The 22,694-nt window shown below is 41.0% G+C and overlaps 1 protein-coding gene across 3 annotated transcripts in view; it reads right to left on the reverse strand.

The window, feature by feature from the left end:
* The window catches only part of VCL (vinculin), a 59,289-nt gene extending 46,205 nt beyond the window's left edge, over nt 1–13,084 (reverse strand). The window contains exon 1 of one of the 3 annotated variants that reach the window (XM_017806876.1): nt 12,487–13,084. In XM_017806876.1, coding sequence (XP_017662365.1) covers nt 12,487–12,654 — 168 coding nt within the window. In that variant the 5' untranslated portion in view covers nt 12,655–13,084. The remainder of the gene's footprint in view (nt 1–12,486) is intronic. The other 2 variants (XM_017806872.1, XM_017806873.1) reach the window with 2 other exon arrangements.
* Nucleotides 13,085–22,694: the final 9,610 nt, after the last annotated feature.

Raw genomic sequence — 22,694 nt, forward strand, 5'->3', positions numbered from 1 at the left:
TAAGATTACATTAGTATTCCACTTAAACACATTGGCACAGAAAATATTCAAGAAGCTGAAAAAAGCTAAGACAAAAATAATATATGTTCTCTGTTACTTCTTGAGTAACTTTCAAATGCAGAACAGTAGAGCAATTTCTTTCTCTACTGTTCTGCATCTGAAAGTTACTCAAGAAGTAACTGACTCAATCAGGTACAAGGCAGATGTCCAAAATAAATGTCTTAATTTCCTTTTGTTATTTCATTAACTACAAAATCTGTTGCTACTTTTTATAACCCATTTTAATCTTTGAAAACACTGCTGAATTGACAGGTATTGTTACCTAAGTGAGGCATTTTAATATACCCCAACTGAAAACATAGGGGAACAGTTTTCGTACCAGTGCCATACCAGGCACTGAATTTTAGTATCTTCTAGTTGTTATATGCAAACTTGTACTGACTTCTGAATGCCACACAGTTCAACACTGATTTTTCTCTCTTCTTGAGAAAGGCCAGCATCACTTCCTTTATCAGGTCTCTCCTAGAGCATCAGTGGTTCTAGAGAACAGACTGTTTTTCCTAAGCTCATGGTAGCAACAGTTTTCTGCAGGAAGACAAAATATATGAACATGAGAAAGAAAAAAAAATTACATACCTAAAATTCCTTTTTTTATAAAGTAATATTTTTCACTGAGTTTTTAATATGACATTAAAAATATCTTTATGTACTCACTAATAAATAGCTGAAGCAACAGAAACTCTCCATATTCATCTTTTGGCATAAACCCTGCCACAGGAAATGTATTTTCATCAGCAAGATATGTACTACATGGTGTTTTATAGCAATTATCCACCTTCTGTAGCATACTGGACAATCTGTCTTTCATAAGAGTCTTACTTTACTTGACTAACAGTTAATTCTAGTGTACAGTAAGTTCATGGTGTAAATCATTGCTCACATGTTAAATGTGATCTTTTAATTAGAGGCAACAATATCTAGTTACATTAGAGAGACTGTAACTAGAAATGGTAGGCTGTTTTCCAAGGGATAGTGCTCATTTACCATTAAAAACATAAGTGTGTCAGAAATTTGATATCATGTGATTATTTTCCAGTTTGATTTTGCTTTCCGTTCTCATGACCACTTATATCAGCTCTGCAAGGAATTCAGCATGTAGAAGTTGACCCACTTATGTGCAGAGTCACCACAATGAATTTGCAAACTATTAAAAAGCAGCCACTCAGCAGAAATAACTGATGGAGGATGTTAAAAATCAAATGAAGTAGTGTCTGATCCAGCATTAATTCCAAGTTAGATGAAGATTTATTCAGCTGTTAAAATTAGTTTTTAGTAAATCTTAAGCTTACTATATGGTCACATAACAAATCACTATCACATCTAATAAAACTTTAACAACAACTACTTTCAATAGCATTTGCTACTGATTTCTTGACTCACACTGAAAAAAAAAAATCTTTTGAAGACATTAAGGGCTTGTGTTTTTTTGTTGTAGTAAAAGCTAATAAACTATGGCATAACAGCAAGTGTTACCAGTGTAGTCAAAACCTCCTGCTAAGGGATGACCATAGAAGTGATATAATCCAATTCCTAGTTGTCACTGATTCTTTTGAGGATTTCTATCATTTAATTCATTCAACTCCTTTAAAACAAGAGCCTTTTTTTTCCCCACTACAATTTCTCAGCATTTTAGAGCTCCATTGTGCCAGGCACTGTACAAACACATGATATTATCCAGTTCACATATAACAGTAAACCACTGCTGTGTCACATTACAGGAATGTTGACAAATCAACTCCACAGTTATCAAAGGACCACCCATTTCTAACAGTTAAAATCCTCTTACAAGTTTAATAGACATTAATGAAAATGCTTTTAAATCTTTGTGAAATACAGATTAAGTTACAGTACCTGCTGTAATAATGTGGCTGAGAAGAAAAACATCAGCACTGCTGCAAATCAAACTAAAAGCAACTACTGGAACAGGAAGCTGTTCCCAACATTTTGTCCTATTTGAGGAAGTTGCTCCAAGTTTAATAGCAAGGGAACAGAAGAGAACCACTCTTCTCAACAATCATTATTCTACATTAAACAGAAATACAAGGTTTTGGGCCAGCTAACAAACCAATAGTAAAACCTGTCTGAAGAAAGGAATTGTACTCAGTTGTGAAAGCAAATGCCAGATCCATCAAGTTTACAAACGCCTTACTACCTCCATTGCCACACAGTAACCAAGTTAGTTATAAATATTTTGGTGATTCTGACAACTAAGAAGCCACAAAGTTTGCCCTTTGCAACAATAAAAGTACAAGACAACTATGTAGAAATCTGCCACAACAACACTTCGTAGCAGTTCATAACCACTTCAGGGTCACAAGTATCTTTAGCATTGCACCACTCTGAGTAATCGGACAACAGACCACCTATCACAATTATAGCCCCCCAAACTGCCAGAGCAAAGCTGTTATGCAAGAAATTTACTTGCACTTGACAGATAAAACACTTCATATTCCATGGCTTTGAACTACAATCATCACTGATGTCAAGGTGGGAAGGGGGGGGGGAACCCAACAAAAATCAGATCAACTGAAAAAATACATTCCATTCTGCTGCAGGGGGGGTGGGCTGGGCTCAGCTGGTCTGATAGCTCAAGTGCCCGTGGAATCGAGTCAGAGAGCTGAGGAACACAGGTTTTCTCCAGCATTAACTGAAGACAAATCAAAGAAATGCCATGCTATTACATTTTTTGTCCTTGGAGAAAAACTGAAGTCAAACTGAACCCCCCCTAAGACTCACTAAGGTTTCCACTCCCCACCCCCTGATTTTTTGAGAAAAAGGGAACATTTTATAGGTGTGGCAGAGACTCAAACAGCACTTCACTTGCTACAGTGAAGTCAGTGGTTTGGCAGTTACTAGCCCTTCACAATCCATTTTTTGTCACTGTATCAGGGCAAGCTAAATAAAAGGTGACCTTTTCGCTACTTCTCTGTAGTTCGAGAGAAACCTCATTTGTTCATCTCTGTTATTCAGCACAACTATTGTGCTGCAAAAGCTGCAAAGACAGCTAGGCTCATGAAAGCGATTTTTAGTGTAGCTCAAACACTAGTCAGTTTAACATCTCACCTAAAAACTTCTAAGTGCAGTAATTTGAGAAAGTGTTTTTACACTTGACATTAAGTTTTATTTCAAGTATTGAGTGGGTTTGTGATCAAATTAGCTACTGAAGACTCAGGTGAAGGATATATAGACACCTGCATACACATTCAGAGGTTGAAACGTGAAACAACTTTTGGGATCAATCTTGAATAAAATTACAAAAAACCCCTGTGATTTTAATAGCAAACAGACACAAAAACAAGTGAACTTCTAGTAGCTTCCAGCTATATGCTTGACACAGCAATTTTTTTTACAGTGATAACTTTGGATAAATATTTAGTGCATCACACACTTCAGTATTCAAAACCTCTCGTAAGTGAGATGATTACATGCATGTATGTTAGCAACAGACAAGGTTTCCAGAGTTTAAATTGGAAGGCTGAACATACCAGCCTGCATACAACTAACACTCAGCATTAATTGTTTCCCCCAGTTATATACTACTATATCCCATTTTGAGCTCAACAGTTTAACCATTCATTGCCTAGGTACACACAAGTATTATATTCATTTATAATAAGTCCATTTGTTCTAACTGTAACTGGGCTTGTGGTCACCAGGAACCAAATCCACCCAAAAATTCTTGCAATCTACAAGTTATCTGTGTCTCACACGCACTGACTATCGGTCTCCTTGAAGTCTGTTTCTGCAGGCGAACAAAACAAAGCCTGCATAAGAAAAGAAAGTTTTATTAATACTTCAGAACAGTATTTAGTCTCTTCAGGGACCTAACTGAAGAAATCACATGGGATAGTCTGAGAATAAAGAGGGATTCTGAAGAGCTGGTTAATTTTCAAGGATCACCTACTCCAAGCTCAAGGATAGGTCACTCTGATGAGCAGGAAGACAAGCAAAGGTGGCAGGAGGCCTGCATGGATGAACAGAACATTTCTGCCAGGAAGAGCAAAGACACAGTAGCTGAGCATGCAGAGATGGGTCCATCACAAAGTCTATCTAGAGTCGAACCCAGTGAGGGGTATGAAAGACAATAAACAAAAATGCTTGTGTAAATACAGCAGCAAGACAAAGACTAGGTAAAATGTGGGCCCACTGTGGAATTGGGGGGTGGGGGTGTGCTGACCACAACACAGAAAAAAACCAGGTACTCAAAGCCTTATTTACCTCAACCTTTTCTCAGAATATTTGCCTTCGGCAATTCCAGGTCCCCAAGATGCACTTAGAGTGTGCATCTAGAGTTCGGCACAAGGAAAATTTATATTTGGTGAAAGAAGACCAAGTTACATTTGTTATTCTGTGGGTGTAACCACTGATGGAAAATGCAATGCAGCATTATTACAATAAGTCTCTTCATAAGTATCCTAGGCCAACACCAAGATAAACAGCTTGTTTCTTTTCTCCACTCCTCACTGGAGAAACCTGCCATGAATCATCACTTTCCTACCCTACCCATGAAGTCAGGATACTGGAAAACTGTTCCAACACATGTTTTCTCAGTGAGAGAAGGAGTTAGAAATCATTATCAACTAAGAGTCAATGAGTTTCCACAGACACTGTGGAAAGCCTTTGATAATGAAGAGGGTATGGTTTTTTACTTCTTTCTCCTTTCATTAGCTGGTATCATTTTCCGTTGTTCATTATTCATGCTGTTAATAGCTATTCTGACAATATTTACTTCTGAATAAGAGATTTGTTTCAAAGTGAGTTCAGTATATTTGGACACAAAACTTTGGTGCTAGTCTCAGGATAGAGGCAAGTCATACTTCAGTACACTTTAACTATTAGGCAAAGTAAGCAAAGGAAAGGTTTGCTCCCTCTCCTGTTTCTCTAGCCAGTTTTTCATATTTTCATAGATTCACTAGGACCTGAAATTACTACAGGGACAAACCAGACCTGCCACCAAATATCATGCACTTAGGGTCATGCCCCCCATTCCCAACCCAATCAGTTTTGAGAGGCTAGGATGCTAGGCTTGTGTTTTGAAGTGATACTTATTGGGGAAGTATTTGTAACTGAGAAGATCCAGCCTTTATTTCATCACTTCATCTTCCCATGCAGCAAGTCATCCTGTATCCACAAAGTACGCTCTGAAATCCAAGTAGCTGCATTATCCACTGTGGTCTATTTCCATGCATCAACATAAGTTGATTAAAGATTACAATTAATTTAGTGGATAAGCCTTTAACAGTTATATAGCTAGAAAAGGCACTTTACTGTCAAATTCAGTAACACCGCTCCTATTGTTGTGTTTAAAATAATGTCAGGAAAGTTATCACTTTGCAGAAATTAAGAACCATGGCTGCAGAGGCAAGTTCTGTATCAAGAACTGCTTCTGATATCATTTGACTGAACAAGTGATAGAACATAAACTGTGTCACCAAAGAAAAAAAAATTACATTGCAATATTTCTTAAAGTCTAGTTTGCCAGGCTGACTTGCTTTTCAGTGTGAGTAATATCAATTTTCTGCTGTCATTGCTAACAGTAGATATTTTGTCTTCATATTGGAGGTGAAAAAATACAAAGACAGTAAAACTTAGTAAGACAATGCAGTTAGAAACAAGAGCTCAGGAGCAACACACACAAGCTGTACAACAGAGAGGTCGGGATAAAAAGCCAATCTTTGCTATATGCGAAGAAGCCACTACCAAAATTAAGGAGTACTCAAGGCAAAAACTGACTAGGACTGACCTATCCTCTCCTTTGGAAAACTGGCATCATTTCCAGTAACTAGCATTAAGAACACACTTGCTAATGCATCTTTAAAACCACTGCTTGGATGCACCCCCACCCAAATCCTTTCTAAGGTTTGTTTCATCAATCCAAATTTCAACTATATGAAGAAGGGGAAAACACCTGTACATTACTCCACTAATATTCTGAAGCTACACATTCCTGAACCATGTTTTGTTCGGTTCATTATTTTTATTAACCTCTAAAAGAAATTCCATGTTTACAGTCTAATACCACTGTGTGGAGAAAAGTATCTTCTTGTTTCAAAGCACAGCTACATCACATTCTAAAGTTACAAGACATCCAGAAGAATAAATAGCTAAAAACACTGGCACTTAACATGGATTTAACAACTCCTCCTACACTGGTATAATTCACTTATGCAGCAGAAAGCACATATTAAGTTTTCCAGTGCAGGAGTGGCATCCTCCAGATTCTTGGCATATGGAACTTTTTAGTCCAACTACCACTTTAAGGCTATTCATTCCACAGTAATATTCTGTTTTTATACCCAAAAAGCAAGCTGCGTGTAATTACTAATGGAGGCATTCACCATCTCTATGCACATTTATAGGAAGAGAGAACAAAAGATCCCTTTTAAAGCTGATAGAGGAGACTGGTATAAATTAAGTATCCAAACACAATAACAGAACAAAGATGATTCCATTCAAATCGGAATCTAATTTATCACTTACATAAAGATAATTCCTAACAGATAAAAGCAAGAAAGAAGTTTATGATGTGCTTTTGTTATTACAAAGTTGCTTTCTGTCTGATTAATCACTCTTCTCCCAGCCCCTCCCCTACACACACCCTAATGGGGTTTATCCACTTTCTCAGAGCACAAGGCCACAGTTCCCACAATATGGCAAACGATCCCTGTCGAAATTGCTGGTACACTGAAGTAGGATGTTCCACTTCAAAAAAAGAAGGAAGTTTTTATTATTTGTAAAACACTAATCACAGTTTTCTACTACACATGGATAAGATCTAGCAACCTGTAATGAAAATAGTTACTCTCTCATGGGCTCATCAGGTCTGTTCTGGTACTCTCATTCACTTGTCACTAAGTTTGAGTTGTGTAGAGTTCAGATGAGCTGCTCTAGTGACCGTTTCTTTGAGCTTCAAAATGTAACAATATAATAAACTGGAGATGGGAAGGCACAGATCTGTACATATCCCATGGCATGTTACAAACATCAGTTAAAAAAATGCAGAAAGTACAACCCCCTTGAGAGCCATCTTTTGCACTGTGTGGAAAATTCTGCCAGAAAAAAAAAAAAAAGCTTATCTTTTTCCTTTCTCCATTTTTTCCAAGATATATAAATATGTAAACAAATATTGCAAGCTAACTTTTCTCTCAAAAGAGAGAAACATTAAGCTGCTCAGAAAAGCTCACTCCTGCCTTGTGTACCCTGGGTTACAGGCAAGTCAGATATGGCAGGAGAAAAGTTAGGGATGATAAAGCTCTTTTACCATCCACTCTCCACAACAGTCAGACCATCTCTCCTCATTCTAGATGTTTATTCATGTATTTGAATTCTGCTGCAATCATGACAATGATTTCAAGGCAGGCTGCATTTTTCACAAATTCATTTAAATAGGTGACTTCCAAGCTGATGATTTGCAGTCATTAGTAGACAATTTAGAGCTTGTCCAGGGAAAATGATCAGCGATTTCCACCTGGCCCTACAACCCCAGCCAACTTCTCACTTGAGAGAGACCCATGGTTATGCAGTCAGAATGTGCCAATGGCTTCAGGTGATTATTACTTCATCTGCTAGGATGAGATAAGACAGCTGCTACAGCTACACTAAATGCAACTCTCCCACAGTTAAACTTTTTTGTTTAGTTTACACTTTATGTCACTGCCTAACTACTGGTATCAAGTTTCATCTGTTTTTAGAGTTATCTGGGTGGTTTTAATTGTGCTTAGATAGGGTGGGCTTCAGCTGGTGGTAGTTTAAAGACACTGACCTTACAACTTTAAGAAGTGAAAAAAACCTCGGACACAAGTGACTGACTGATCCAGGGCTACAGGGTCTTGTTCTCATCGAGTACAGTCTCCGGTTAAGCTTCATCTTACTCTAGACTACATTTATTTACATTTTAAAATAGTGCTTGGCCCAGCTCTACTTAAAGGAAACATCTGATAAACCATGACTATGAGACAGGATATTTATAATCTAAGAGACCCTTCCTGATGATTAGTCTGAACTGCTAGTTAGAGTTAGTAACTGAGACGCAGAAATATGTCAGTACTGTTCCATAAGCCTCCAAATATCAGGAGGTAAATAAAGGCATATCCCAGCATCCAACAAGAACACATTCTTGAGAAACATGATTGTTAACAATTTAATAGAGAGCAAAGCAACTGTTCCCCATTAAAAAATAACGTAATAGAAACTGGATGCATGTAGACACTTGTGAAACATAGATTCACATACAGAAATACAGCACCTATAGCACAGAGGATGGAAAGGCAGAAGCTGCATTATCAACTAAACAAGCACTGTTTTTTCAGAGCAGATCTCTGTTCTCAAAGACCTCAGCCACTTCATTTGTTACCGTGTCTTAAATTTTTCACTACAAGCATTCCACAGCAGTATCACTTTGCTCAGATGCCTCAAACTCTGTAAAAATGAAGGACATGAAAACAAGGTAATTGGTCAGGCAATTGGTCTAAGGTAAAGCAGGTCAGACCTTTTAGCCCATTGACCTGGTCGAACAACCCAGCCTCTGAAAAACAGATACCTCTTAGAGCTGCTGAGCCTGCCCTGATATTCAAATGACGTGTACTTCCCAAGTCCCTTCTGTTACCTTAATTTCCATGCAGAGAATTGTTTCCATTCTGTCAAACTCAGCAGCATCACCTATGGTATTGCCAGTATTTGGCAGAGCAACAGCAGCACTGCTCTGAAGCAATTCTGCCCGAAACAGCAGAGAAGGGACCAGAGTGGGCTATGCCTGTACTGACAGAACGCCACAATCCATACAAAGCAGTAAATTAATGGAGTTTAAAACAGAGTACAATTTGCTTTCTCTGTTTGGCTACAATATAACATTAGTCTGAACATAAATGCTTGTAAATTCACTATTGGAAAGTAGGTTTTTTTTCTCCTCCATGAAATGAAGCTATTTATATGATGTGTGCAATTGGTTTAAGATTCCTGCATCATCATTAGTCATCTCTGATAGAAATCCCTCTTTTCAAAAGTAGGCTAAAAGTCTGATGAGTGTTAAAAAAAAAAAAAAAAGGCAAGAAAAACCAAAGAACTAGGAAACAAAAACAAACCACAAACAACTAGAAAACCACCATATGGTTCATTTCTTCCCTAGGATGTTTGACCAGTTAGAAATCAGAATTTCATTTCACTCTCCACTGAACTAATACTATATTTAGCAAGCTGAAAATTATTCCCTACCCATGGGGTGGTCTTGACTATTACTATCACCAGCACCACTTCTGCTGACTTAGAGCATCACATCTTCAGCTAATACCAAGCATCAATCTTCCCATAAGAGGCACACATCCACTACAAATATCAGCCAACAAAAACAAAGATTTTCTGTTGCAAAAGAACAGATTTAGTACATTAATAATCTTGTGGTATCTGAAGCCTCTCCCTCAAATATTTGGCTTCAGTCAAAGCTTATTTCCGTGCAAAAAAGCTTCTGATGCTTACCTCCCTCCACATGTTGAATTTTTGCACAGGCCACAAGTACTTTATTTCACAGTTAAGAAACTTCATCAAAATACTTCAAAACAATCTGAGAATTCTTCTGCAAAAGCTATGTCCTAACAGAATATTCAAGATGCAGTAGAATCAAACCCACATATTGGAAACAGAATACCAAGTCTTTCTTCAGTGTTTACTATGGGAAAAACTAATTCATAGAGACTCAATTATTTCATTAACTTCAACAATGACTTGTATTATCTCTTACCCAGGATTACAACTAGGTTCTGACAAGGAGGCATCTCTACAGGTCTTCCTGGGTGTGCAAATTTTGCATTAAAATACCCACGTATTTTAAGATGGCTTCAGGCAAACCTTAAAATACAGCACAAACATTTCTGACAGAAAATACAGGAGTGCGTGTTAAATGCAAACTGAAGGAAGAAATCTCAAATCAAGGTATTTAGGAGAAGGACTCCTTTTTAATTTATCTAATAGACTTAAATTAAGACTTCTGTTCCATCTTGAGTACAGTGTATTGTGCTAACTCCATCTCAGGAATACCAACAAAGTAAGTTATTGCACATGGGTCCTTCCTCACAGCCATACAGTCATTTCCTAACCCATTTCCCCATACAGCACAACTCCTGGCCCTTGCACAAGAATGGGTGTCAGGACTTCAAACACTGCCACCAGCAGTTACTTACAGATGCAACAGTTAAATCAATTAAATCCTGCACTTTCCAAACTGTGGAGTCCTTACTCTAGGCTGGGGAGCTGGAGGACAGTGTTGCTGTGTGTGACAGTTTATCACTAAAGAATTCTCTGCTCATCAGTACTTCCCCTTACTTTGTGACAGTCGCGCTACACAACAAATCCAGAGCAGACAGCAACACAAGGAGCTGGCAGCTCGTTGGCATTACTCTCTTGCTTGCACTGACAACTCCATCTTTGCTGTCACCTGTGAGGACACCAGAAGGCTCATAATTTGATAACCTGTCTGCATATATATTCCTGCTCCAGTGAAATTGCTGTTTCACAAATCCCATTTACACTTTGGAATGATGCACTGAAAAATGCAGCTCCAGACAGGAAACAGAACTTTAATTCTGTATTTTTCCTAATGTACGCAAAGCTGTATTCTACCAGGTAAGGGCATCTTCCTGGTAAGTACCACCTCAGATTACATCACTTCTATTTGCTCTTTGTGAATTAACACACAAAAAAATAATTCAACAGTCCTTTCTTTTATCTAACTAGCAGGCAAGAAAAGAAAACCAGAGGCTTCCAAAACAGTCCAAAATGAAAAAAGAGCAGGCATTAGCAAGCTGCAGAATGAAACTAGTTCTGTTTCTGCATTTCTCCAATAAATAAGACTTTATCAGATCAAGTTTCTTTTGAGACGAAGGTGGGGTGGGGAAAAACAGTCACACAAACCAATGATACAGGCTAAGCTCAGAGAAGCAGTGTTATTCCAAAGTCTTCCTTTCAAGGAAAAGTATTTCATATACTCATGCTTCACACCCTCACAGCCAATACACCTATTACATCACTTTGTTGCTGCAGACCAATTGTTCTTCGTAAGAAGAGTTTCTGCTAAAGTCAGCAGGAAGCACAAGTATTCCAGGCAGCACAACCTGTAAAATTCACAGTCGTGGGGACGAAGAGATGCAGCTACACTGTAGTAAACTGCAGAATATCAAAGTGGCAAGTTATTCTAGCAGTAGAAAGTACTACAGGCCAAAAGATGATAAACACATCATCTACATTAGTCATCTTGACAGTTTCTTATACCTACAAGCCTCACAATTTCAGTGCATTAATACATCAAGTTAATAGCGACACAGTATTTTAACTCTACATAGTTACTCATTTTAAGGTAAGGTTTACTGGCAAAGGGTATTGCTTGCCATGAATTACTTCAGAATTTTACAGGATTCAAAATGAGCAAGCAACATCTGATGTTCAAAAATTAATTCAGTATCTGTAAATGAACTTAACAGAAGTGTAAGTTAAGTATTACCAAGTAATTCTTAATGCAATAAAAGAGTATGCAACATCACAGTGTTTTCTATATCAAAATTTCTTTTTGATGGTTATAAAAGTACTTATAGAAGTGAAACACTTCAATCGTATTAATCACTTGCACTTCCCAAACTGAAATGTCCACACTGCAGATGCTCAGATCTTAAAGAGACATGCTATGCACAGCTGATCTCAAGAAATCGAGAGATTCAAGCGGAATTTCAGCTTCCCACCAGCGATCAGTAACTCACACTGGAGACTACATAACAAGAACAACTTACAACTCCAGACTATGCCTGGAAACCACAGGTCTGTCCCGCCTCGACTCCTGCGCTGATAACGAACGGCCAGCCTTCACCAAATTAACAATCAAAACCAAATGCCTGGGAAGTCTGGGGTTTAATTGTCAGAATTTGATTTTTTTTTTTTTTAGGATGGGCTCACGCCAAGTAAGTATTTTGCCTTTTATAGTGCACACACTTAAAATAGGAGTTTCCAAGGCAGCGAGGAACCCCACAGCGTATCAGAGCCATCTGCGAGGCGTTTCGGGGCGGGTACGAACAGCGGCACCCACGGCGCTCTGCTGCGCTTTAACGCGACGCCGCTCCTCAGGTGGGCAAAGGCTTCCTCGCTCGGACACGGCGAACAACTCTCTGCTGGGAGAACTCACTGCTCCGCAGCACTGCTCGCCCGGCTCCTTCGCCGGCCGGGGCGGGAACAGCCCAAGGCGGCTTCCAGGCGGGAGCCGTAGCGGTCCAGGCAGCCTCCCAACTTAACCCCTTCCCGGCCACCACCGCCGGGCAGCCGGTCCCTTACGGGGCGGGGGCCGGCTCACCTGTCCGCGACAGCCCGGGGCGGGCTCCCAAGTTGGCCGCGGCGGCCGAAGTGGCTCCGGGAAGAGGAGGCGCGGAGCAGGCACCGGCCGCCGCTACTCACCCGCACCAGGTTGCTGACAGCGGCCTGCACGGCCGACACGGGGGCGGTGAGGTCCGGGATGGCCTTGCCGTCCACCTCCCCCTCCTCGTGCATGATGACCAGGTGGGAGATCTGCTGGGCCACCGGCTCCAGGATGCTCTCGATGGTGCGCGTGTGGAAGACGGGCATGGCGGCGGCGCGGCGGGGGGCCGGGGCCCGAAGTCCGCACAAACTCCTGGCAAACTCTGTCCCTGCGAGCTGGCGCCCCACAGCGAGAGCCGCGGCCTCCGCGCCAAGAGGGGAACGAGGAAGGAGAGGAGACCAAACGACTACTCCGACCTCCCCTCGCCCAGGAGCGGAGTGCGGCAGCCCAGAGAAGCAGCTCCCGGCTCAGGCTCGCAGAGGCGGGACTCGAACTCGCTACCCTCCTGCCTCCCCCCGACAGCGCCCACCCCGCACTGGCGCCGCTCCCCAGCCAGGCGGCGGCTTTTCAACCGCCACAACCGGCCCCTCCCGCCGCTCCCGCCCCCGCCCTCCTCGCCCAATGGCCGACCCGGCGCCGCCGCTCCCAGTGGCGCAAGGCCACGTCCATCAACATTCCAGAGCCTCCTTCCCCCTCCGCCCCCCACCTTTCCCGCACCACCCGCCTTCCCAACCGAGCTTGGCTGCGCGGGCGCTGGTTTCCCAGCGTCGGGATGACGTCAGACATTCTGGTGTCCATATAAGGAGACGATTAAAGCCGGAGTGCCGGGATAGCGGGGGCCGAGGGGGGCGGTGGGATTCCGGGATTCCTGCGGCACGCCCGCCCGCCGGCGTGAGTTCGCTCTGTCGGGCTGAGGCGGAGCGAGGCCTCCCGGCCGGGTGTCTGACACTGGGCATCACCGGGACGGGGGCGGCCGGGGGGAGGTGACGGCCCTCGCCGGACCGAACCCAACCCCTGTCCCCAGGCGCTGCTTGGGGCGCGCCCCTCCTTGCAGGGCTGCGCTCTCCCCTCAGCGCCCGCAGCCGGCCCGGGGCGGAACGCCCGGGGCGCGGTCCCGACCGCTTCCGCCCCACAGAGGGAAAGTGGGGAGAGGTGGCGGGCGCCCCTTTCCGCCCGCGCCCCGCCTGAGGTACGGAGGGGTGTTCCCTCTGTCCCGCTGCCCTCCCGCCTGAGGTGGGGAGCGGTGTCCCCCCTGAGTCTGAGGGGACGCGGCGGGACAGCGCTGAGGCGGCGGCGGCCCTGCTGTGCGGGCCGGGGCGTCATGTAGTGGGAGAGCGAACCTCGCCTTAGGTTTTATCCCTGTAACTGGTGGTAACAGCGGCACGGGTGCGGGAGCTCGTTTAAATACACTTAAGTGAGCGGCGTGGTGTCGGAGGAAGGAGTACAAGCCGTAGCCAGAGGGGAACATAAATTCCCGCTTTCCCGTGTGGGAGCACGGCCGCCAGTCCCGGCGCAGCTCCGGGTGAGCCCTCACGGAGCGTTGCGCTGCCCGCCCTCCGGCGAGTCTCTTGTGACACGGGCAGCGCTCGTGGTAATAGAATAAAGCATGTGAGTGAGGAGTTATAAGGTTGCAGTCTGCGCTTGTTCCTTTCCTTGGTAATCTGAGCACAGAATTAGGTTTCAAAAGTTACTGCTGACTTTTAGGTGTTTTCATCCTTGTTCTGCTATTTTAAGCTATAAATCAATGTTCTTGTCAGGCTAGGTGAAGCTAAACTCCAAAATGCTTCAGAGCAAACAATGTTCTTTCTGTGCAGTGTTTGAACACAGCCGGTCCTACCAGCAGACACGGGGACATATAGAAAGAGCAATTAAGTCAGTAAGGCTTGCGTGGGCTCAAGGATCTGTCTCTGTACCTTCTCATACCAGTGCTGTCGTGGTTGGAGCTACAGGGACAGTTACAAGTTGTAGGCCTGAAGAGTTAAGAATAACAGATTTTGTATAGGGTTAGAAATCTTAGCCAAACCTCTGAATGTTTAATTTTTTTGTTATTGTTCTCTTTTAGTGTGCTGGAATTGTGTTTGTGAGTGTGTATTTATTGAATCTGCAATGGTAGAAGTCATACTACTAATTTTCGTTTTGTACAATCCCATTTTGTTCAGAAAGAGGTATACCTGGAGGCTTGATAACATAATCAAATTATGCTATTGGCATGCAAAACATGCTTGGAATATCAGCCTCTCAGCAGTCTTGAGTGTACTAAGTTACTTGAACTGTGCACTCTAAGAGTAGTTTCTGTTGTTTGGTATTGCCTATATAGCAGATACTTCCATTTCTGGTATATGCATTCTCAGCAGTGCCTCTTTTGCATACTATGTATCAGTAATAATGAGCACAGATAAAAATCCTTCTGGATAGCAGCGTGCTGGAGCTGGGAATTACAAAAAGCAAATTAGTCCATGTCGTGAAATAATAATCTCTTAAATTCTGTTTTGTGGAACTATGCAGACCTAATAAACCATGTATTTAGTAATTTGTGGGACTTGTACATAAGCTAAGTTCTTTGATTAAATATAATTGCTTTAGGTTTAGGATCAACTGTACTGACTTCTGCCTGAAATATGCATGGGTGTGCATATGTCCTTAAGAAAAAAAGTGATATCCAATCACTATAAAAGGTTGACTTGGTGACTCAAATAGGTACAGTTACTACAGGCAAAGTAAAATATAGAACAGATGGAAATTTTTAGTGGCCTTCTGAAACTTTGCTTACCTACAGGGCCAAAATATGTGTTGGTATTTAGAGGTTTTTTTACTATTTGGGTTATAATGGTGACATTTTTGCCCATACAAAAATCACATTTTATTGTCTGCACTATGTGACTGTACTGCAGGCCCATCACTGAAATTTCCTGCATGCTGTTGCTGTGGCTGCCTAATTTGTGAAGCCACATCCAGCAAAATTCCATGCAATTAACAGCAATACATGTAACACTTGTAAGGTGGGGGTTTTTTTCTTCTTCTTATGTACTACTTTTACAGTATTTTCTCTTTCCTTTGCAGTATTCACAACTGTCGCATTGATGTCACATGAATAACAGCTTTGAGGCAGGTACTTTTTTAAAAAGTTCAGTTTCTTTTGCCCTTTGCACAACTCAGTCTGTATTTATACATTAATTTTACTGTTACTGTGAGATTGCTTCCCCAGGTTATACAGTTTCATTAATTCATCAGGTCCTACTAGATGGTTAGAAAGTAATGGCAGATTTGATATTTTCCATTTATTGAACCCAAGGTGGAAATGTATGCTTTCTTTTGTCCTCTTCCAGTATGGTATTACACATGCAACAATGGATTTCCTACTGAGAAAGAAAAAGAGGAAATGCTGAACCTTCTTTCCTTTTCACACACTCAAAATCTTAGTGTTGCTAAGAAGTAATATCTATTATTAGCATGACAGTGGTGACCAGCATCTCAAATAAGTTAATATGGTTTGAATTAAAGGATTACCTCTTAAGACACTCTTTCCATGTCTTTTAGTATGTCATAAGAACTCAGGTGAGTCCAGTTAAACCCATTTCTGCAGACTCTTCTGCTTATGAAAGTCCCATTGTCTTTAGGCCCATAATTTCTCTCTGTCCCAGATGACCAGATAAATAAATTCTCCTTTTCTTTCACATCTTTTAACGAAGCAAAGAAATGCTCTCTTTCCTTCCACTGAAGTGAGATGTATGAATACAGAAGTAATAGGCTTTGGTGGAAAAAGGGAGAACACTTTGTGTTTACAAAAAGCATAGCTGCAATGCAGCCTCTGCCACAGTATCTTTTGGAGAGTCCTGTATCCCGTGCTCAGGGTACACGGCACTGCAGCTGCCAGTGGCAGGAGTGGTGGAACAGAACTATTTGCAAAGAGCTTCATGAACTTGCAGCTGTCTGTAATTATAAGGTGTTTGGCTAGTATTAATGCTTCGTTGAAGTGTGTGTGTCTGGTTAGCTCTAAGCACTAGCCTCCATTTTACAGCAGTTATTCTCAGTATTAGATACCTCAGCAGAGAAGAATTATGTTTTCTAGGCAAATACACTTGGCTGTGATTAATTACATTTCCCTGGAATGACTTGATATTGTTCCTTTACTACACCACTTTCTAATTTTTCTGAGTAACTGCTAATTAGATGCCTGAGAAAATTTACAGAAATACTGTATTCATGTATTGCATAAACTGGATTGTATTACTGTCTTGGTCCTGTGAAGATGTAAGCATATGTTGAAATTTAAGGTTTAGAGTCTCTTCTATCAGCTTCTGGAGGATTGGAGGCCGCTGTTGGTCAGTGGGTGTTCTGCACTTCCCTTTTATCAAAGCATTAACTTTGGGTCATCTAAGGAGTAAGCAATGGATGATTGAAGCTCAAAAAAAAAAGATTTTTTTTCTTTCTGTGGTAATGTCTACCTTAAACATAAACTTTAAATTCATCATGGATTTGTTGTAGAATGGTACTACTGTACTGATAGCTCTAGTGTGCAGGTGACTGGTGCAGATGGAATAAATTGCACACCCAAGAAATGACAACCCAGAGGAAAGACAGAGCAGACTACTAAGGTATTATGGCAGTGTAACTTCACCAGGACAGCCTGTCAGTGTGCCTTGCCATTTTAAAGATGACTTCTGCCATGAAACTAGGTTAGGTTCTTTTTAGCTCTGTGCCTTGGCTGGCTGTGTTCTAGGAACTGCAATAAGACCAACACTTCAGAATTTTTATACTGAACTGACTCATCACCAGTCACTATCTGAGCTAGATGGGAGCAGCCTATTACAACTGGAAAATTTAAATCACAGTTGTCTTCCTTCTCCTGAACTTTGTTTCATCCCACACCACCACTTGGTTCCTAGCTGCCCTTCTGTAGTTGTGTTGTGTTGTTAAAATATAGAGGGGCTTAGGTCTGCAGAGCATGCTGCTACCTATTCACTGTTTCCTTCGGGGTTTCTTGCTAGAAGTTCTACTGGGAAACCAAGAGTGCAAATGTAGTTTATTTTTGTCATCTTCTCAGTTACTGTGTCAACTGCTCTGAACCCAAAACATTTTGTTAACTGCACTGCATTGTGAAGTGGTTTGTTGTGGAGTATCACAACAGTTGTTACAACAAAATTTAAGGAATTTTTTAAGAATGTGAAACATGTAGGAAAGACAGGTAAGCATATTAAATATATATGTGTGTGTATTTATTCTAGAAATTGCTAATTACGGATAAGATTCAAAAAAACCAGGTTTTCCAACTTTTCTTCTGAAAAATTGCAGACAAAAATGTATTATCATGTGTATGTAAAGCATGTATGATAGTGTATGTGTAGTTAAACTTATACAGTCTATTCACAGTAAATGCAAACAAAGTCTTTCTATTATTGTGCTAACATTACTATGAACCTACACTAGACTTTGTTTTTCATAAAGCAAAAGGTAGTTTTCAGGAGTTTCTCTATAATTGGACAGATGAGTTCCACTACAAAAAAAATTGAAAAAACTATTCCTATAAGTCCCACCAAGTATCATGGGGTTTATGGCAATGTGCTTTTAAATAACATTTTTAGGCAATGGGAGATGTATACTTGTGTTCTGAGTATATGTGTACTGGCTCAGAGCTTGTCAATATAATTAACTACCTGGTAAACAATCCAAGTGCTTTATTCACAGTAGGTGACCATCTTAATAGTCTAAACATTCATTTTATCAATAATGATTTTGGTTAATATTTATGATCATGTCTACACACAGACACAGGGAAATTGAGGCAAATAAACTGAAGATGTTAAATGTGTTTAAGTTAAGATTATTAAGCCTGATGTGGAGGCTGTCATTCAGCTTTAAATGGCCTTTGCTGCACCATGATTCCTTTCCAAAAAAGTGCTGTGTGAGAGCAGTAAAACTCTTGTCCTCAAGTAGTTTACAGAGCTGCTGCATCTATCAGCTGAGACGTGGCAACTAACTTTTTGCATGGCCTTTATGCATTTTTTTAAAAAAGGGAAAGGCTGATTTCAATTATTCTTGTTGATCAGTTTAAGCTTTCCCTGTTTTACTTTGCACTGAAATGAACAGATATCTCAACTGAGATAAGTAAGGTCTCACAATTTTTTGTCTACTTTGCAAGAACGCATCTTGATTAGTCAGTTCTTCATTAAGTATTTTTGCATGCAATTATGTTCAATTCCATTTCAAGGACTCCTGTATCCAACTCAGCCCATAAGATGACCTATGAAATATTTGCCTTTTTTTTTTTTTTGGCTACATGTTTATCAGTGCCTCTGTAGGGTTTTTTCCTGTCTTGTAATATTAGATGCTTGTACGTATCAACTCCTTTCCTGATAGTTCCTCATATTAGATTTCATTTACTAAAATATTAAAGCGTGTGTGTATTGGTAAGTGTAAGATTAGTCAGAAATTTTAAGTGTTTTGCAGGTTTGGAGTCCCATAAGTTATTTATTTCCCTACAGCAGAATGAAAAGGCTCAGGGGTCTTTGCGATTTTGTATATGTTCAAACTCACCACAAAACCAAAGCCAAGACTGGCCAAAATTGACTAAAATTAAATAGCACTATATCTAAAAATAATGAACTCTTTGAATATATGGCTGTATGTATTTGCCTTTTAACTGGATTATCATGAATGTCTTTATTTTCATAGATTCTTTATGGCATATATAATTATCTGATTTAGTATGCCTGCTAAGGATTTGTAGCCATATATTAGTACATATAGGAGTTTACTGACATCAACAAGTACTAAATGGCCAAATTAGACAAAACTTAGAAGATAAATTGCTAGACAGCACTGAAAGTTTGTATATACTGATGAACTCCCTCCATATACAGTGGAGATATAAATCCACAGAATAAACGTACTTTTTTTTACATACTTTTGAGTGTCTTGTCTGTGTCATATTCATTAATACATCTTGACTAAAACTCTTTATGTGTCCCAGAGGAGCTTCAAGTAATTACAATAAAGACAGTTAACCTAATGCAAAAATAATTCTTTCTTCCTCCCCCCAAATCCTGAACTTGCAGTTATTTTCATATAATTGGACCTTGTACTTGCAGAAAATTCAGTAGGACTCACTGTAAGATTGCTCTGTGAATCTTTTTGTTCTCTGTTCCTCATAAAATGCAGTGGTGTCACAGAGAGGGCAGTGTGTCTTCAGAGCTGTGCCACTCATGAGTTTAAAGATCATTAGGATTGTAGTGAGAGTTTTATCCTGTAGCAAAGGGAAGAATCCAGAATTGCATCAATTTCTGCTACACTTCTGGGCTTGAAAAAACTGTCCTCGTTACATGTTATATCCATAAGATTTGTTTTAGAATATGTTCGAAGCGTCCTGAAAACATGCTCATCTTAGTCTCCTCTATAGCCAGAGTCATAGCTATTAAGTATTAAATTGTGAATCTCTTACCCATAGAGAAGATCTCTGTGCTTTGCCTTGCTTTCCTGTAGGAGTCAAGTGTTAGTGGACTGGCATTTTGCCCATTACACAGGTGACATTGCCATGCAAGTATTCAGAGATAGGAATGAGAAGTTCATAAATCCTATCTTAAAGGAACTTAGCTATAAACTATTACTTCTGTTAAAATATTTCAAAATCATTCCTATTTAAGGTATTCTATGTTCCATATAATATCATGGTTTCAGTCCACTTACAAAAAACAACAGTTGATTAATTAAAAGATTAACATTTTTTTAAACTAGGGTATGTTTGGTTTCTGCTGTTTTGGAGCTGCTAGAAGATGAGAAGCAAAAATTAAGGGTTACTAAGTTTGCTGCAGATGCCCTAAAAAGCCAGGGGTGAAATGAAATTCCTGTGTACGTTCTGGACTCTGCGTATAGAAAAATGTCCCTGATGCCAGGCAACAGTATTTTCCATGTGTGTGTCATTCTTTACTGCTGTGCACTGTGCCAGCACTGCCAATTCAATGTGGTACACGGGGGTGAAGTGTGTGCAAACTGCTGCCCAAGGAGGGGCAATGGCCTCAGCACCGTCCCCCTGTGCAAAGCACGCTGTGCTTGTGAAACGTTTTGTCCTGAGACAAACTTTCCGCATGCATCACAGTTCCCCTCACGAAGCAGTTCGCCGAGCTTATACTCACATTTTTCACTCATGCTGTATTTGATTTACATCAGCTGAAGGAAATGGTAATGTGCAGCAGTGACTCTGGAATTTAAACAGCAACCCACAAGGGATCTCCATGCTGAAGGCCAGCTTCCAAATAGGGGAGAAGAGAAGCAGCCGTAGTAGCCTGGGAAGCCATCCTCAGCACAGCAAGGGACAAAATAGTTGGGAGTACATGAGCTTTTTGGAATTTGTTCAGAAGGGTAACTGTGGTAATGCTTCAGTCTGAGTGAGGGAATGAAGTACAAATACTGTGATAGCAGAAAGAAGCACTCTTGTGTGTTAACTGTCTAGGGCTGCCTCAACAACAGAAGCGCAGCTATTTTTTAGTTCTATTTTTCAGCAGGTAATAGTGCACTTACTCCAAATCCAAATGTGTATCCAGACTCTGCCAATACTAATCTGTTGGGTTCACAGTTTTATCAGGAAGATTCATAAGAAGAACATTAATAAGAAGATTAGTGGGGCTCAGTGCCAGGTCTGTTTGAAATTCTGCCAGAACAGTTTTTCTCAACAGAACTAAATTCACCAGTATTTAGACCTCACATTCTGCAAATTCTTATTCAAAGGCTTAGGAAGAGCTTTTAATATACACTTACTATAGGCCCAAGAAAGTAGAGGTTCAAAAGATTCTACTAGCTGGTAGATTCAATTTTGCTTAGCTGTTGCAGATTTTTGAGGCTTCTGATTTCCATGAACAGCAGTAGCTGTGTATCAGCCAGACATGTAGAGAAGCAGTGGCCTACAGGCCAAAGGAGTATGGAGTCAAACCAGCAAGGGCAGCTCTGACAGAGTAGAGGTGTATAAAGTGGTTCACTTTTCTACTGGGCCAATTCTTTGTAAATTCTGTAAATTTGTGTCTTTCTCAGCTACATTATAGACAAGGTTTAGGACCTTTCATTAGCATGAAGATAAAGCTGGCTTTTAGTAACAAACAAGGAAAATGGAGTCAATGTCTTATAAACTGAAATACCATGAGAAAAGCCCATGGATGTGGGCTTTCCATGAAGGAAAATAATTTGTAGGCTGCTTTCCCTACTCTTTGGGAAAGAGCTATGAATATCCTGGAATAGGTCAGGCAAGAATGGCTGTGAAGGAGACAGGATGCTTGTCCTGGGATGCTGTTAAGGTGAAGGTGGGGGTAATAGATTCTATTTTTCTTTTCAAATTGCCTAAAGGAAGTATCCTGTGTTCTGTTAGCAGAAGAGACTTGATTGCACTATATCTTAAATGTCTTGAACCGACTCTGATGTCTGAACAACAACTGAATTTGAGTTTCTTTAAGGTGGTATGGTGGTATATATGAGAGTATATTATTTATATCTCATTAGGCAAAAGCATCAACACTTTTCAGGTTCTAGACAACTTCCTGTGTGCCTTCATGCCTTTCCTCTACTACTACTGCCAAAATAAAGATATCACATGCAAATTGTAGTGGGAAAGATTCCTAGATTTCAAGTCACAAGTCTGAAATTAGGAGTGTAATGTTAAAATTGAGTCATAGTGATTCAGCTACTGTGTGATCAGTGAAAGATTAGTAGGAGTGCTACTAAATTACACCATTAGCAACCTCTCTGGGTAATCTGTTCCAGTGCACAGTCACCCTCACAGTGAAGACATTTTTCCTCATGTTCAGGTGGAGCTTCCTGTGCATCAGTTTCTGCCCATGGCCTCTTGTCCTATTGCTTGGCACCACCAAGAAGAGCCTGGTCCATCCTCTTGGCACCCATCCCTTCAGATACTTGGATATGTCAATGAGGTCCCCTCTCAGTCATCTCTTCTCGAGGCTGAACAAGGCCCAGCTCCCTCAGCCTGTCCTTATAAGAGAGACACTTCAATCCCTTGATCATCCTTGTGACCCTCCACTGGACCTCTCCAGGAGCTCCATGATTCTCTTGTAGTGGGGAGCCCAGATCTGGACACAGCACTGCAGATGTGGCCTCACTAGGGCTGAGTAGAGGAGCAGGGTCACCTCCATCGACCTTCTAGCAATGCTCTTCCTAATGCACACCACGATACTGTTGGCCCTCTTGGCTGCAAGGGCACTGCTGGCTCATGGACAGTTTGTTGACCACCAAGACCCCCAGGTCCTTCTCTGCAAAGTTACTTTCCAGCGGGCCAGATCCCAGCCTGTACTGGTTACAGTAATTATGG

Source organism: Lepidothrix coronata, unplaced genomic scaffold, assembly GCF_001604755.1.
Source record: "Lepidothrix coronata isolate B3197 unplaced genomic scaffold, Lepidothrix_coronata-1.0 Scaffold17, whole genome shotgun sequence".
NCBI classification, from domain to species: domain Eukaryota; kingdom Metazoa; phylum Chordata; class Aves; order Passeriformes; family Pipridae; genus Lepidothrix; species Lepidothrix coronata.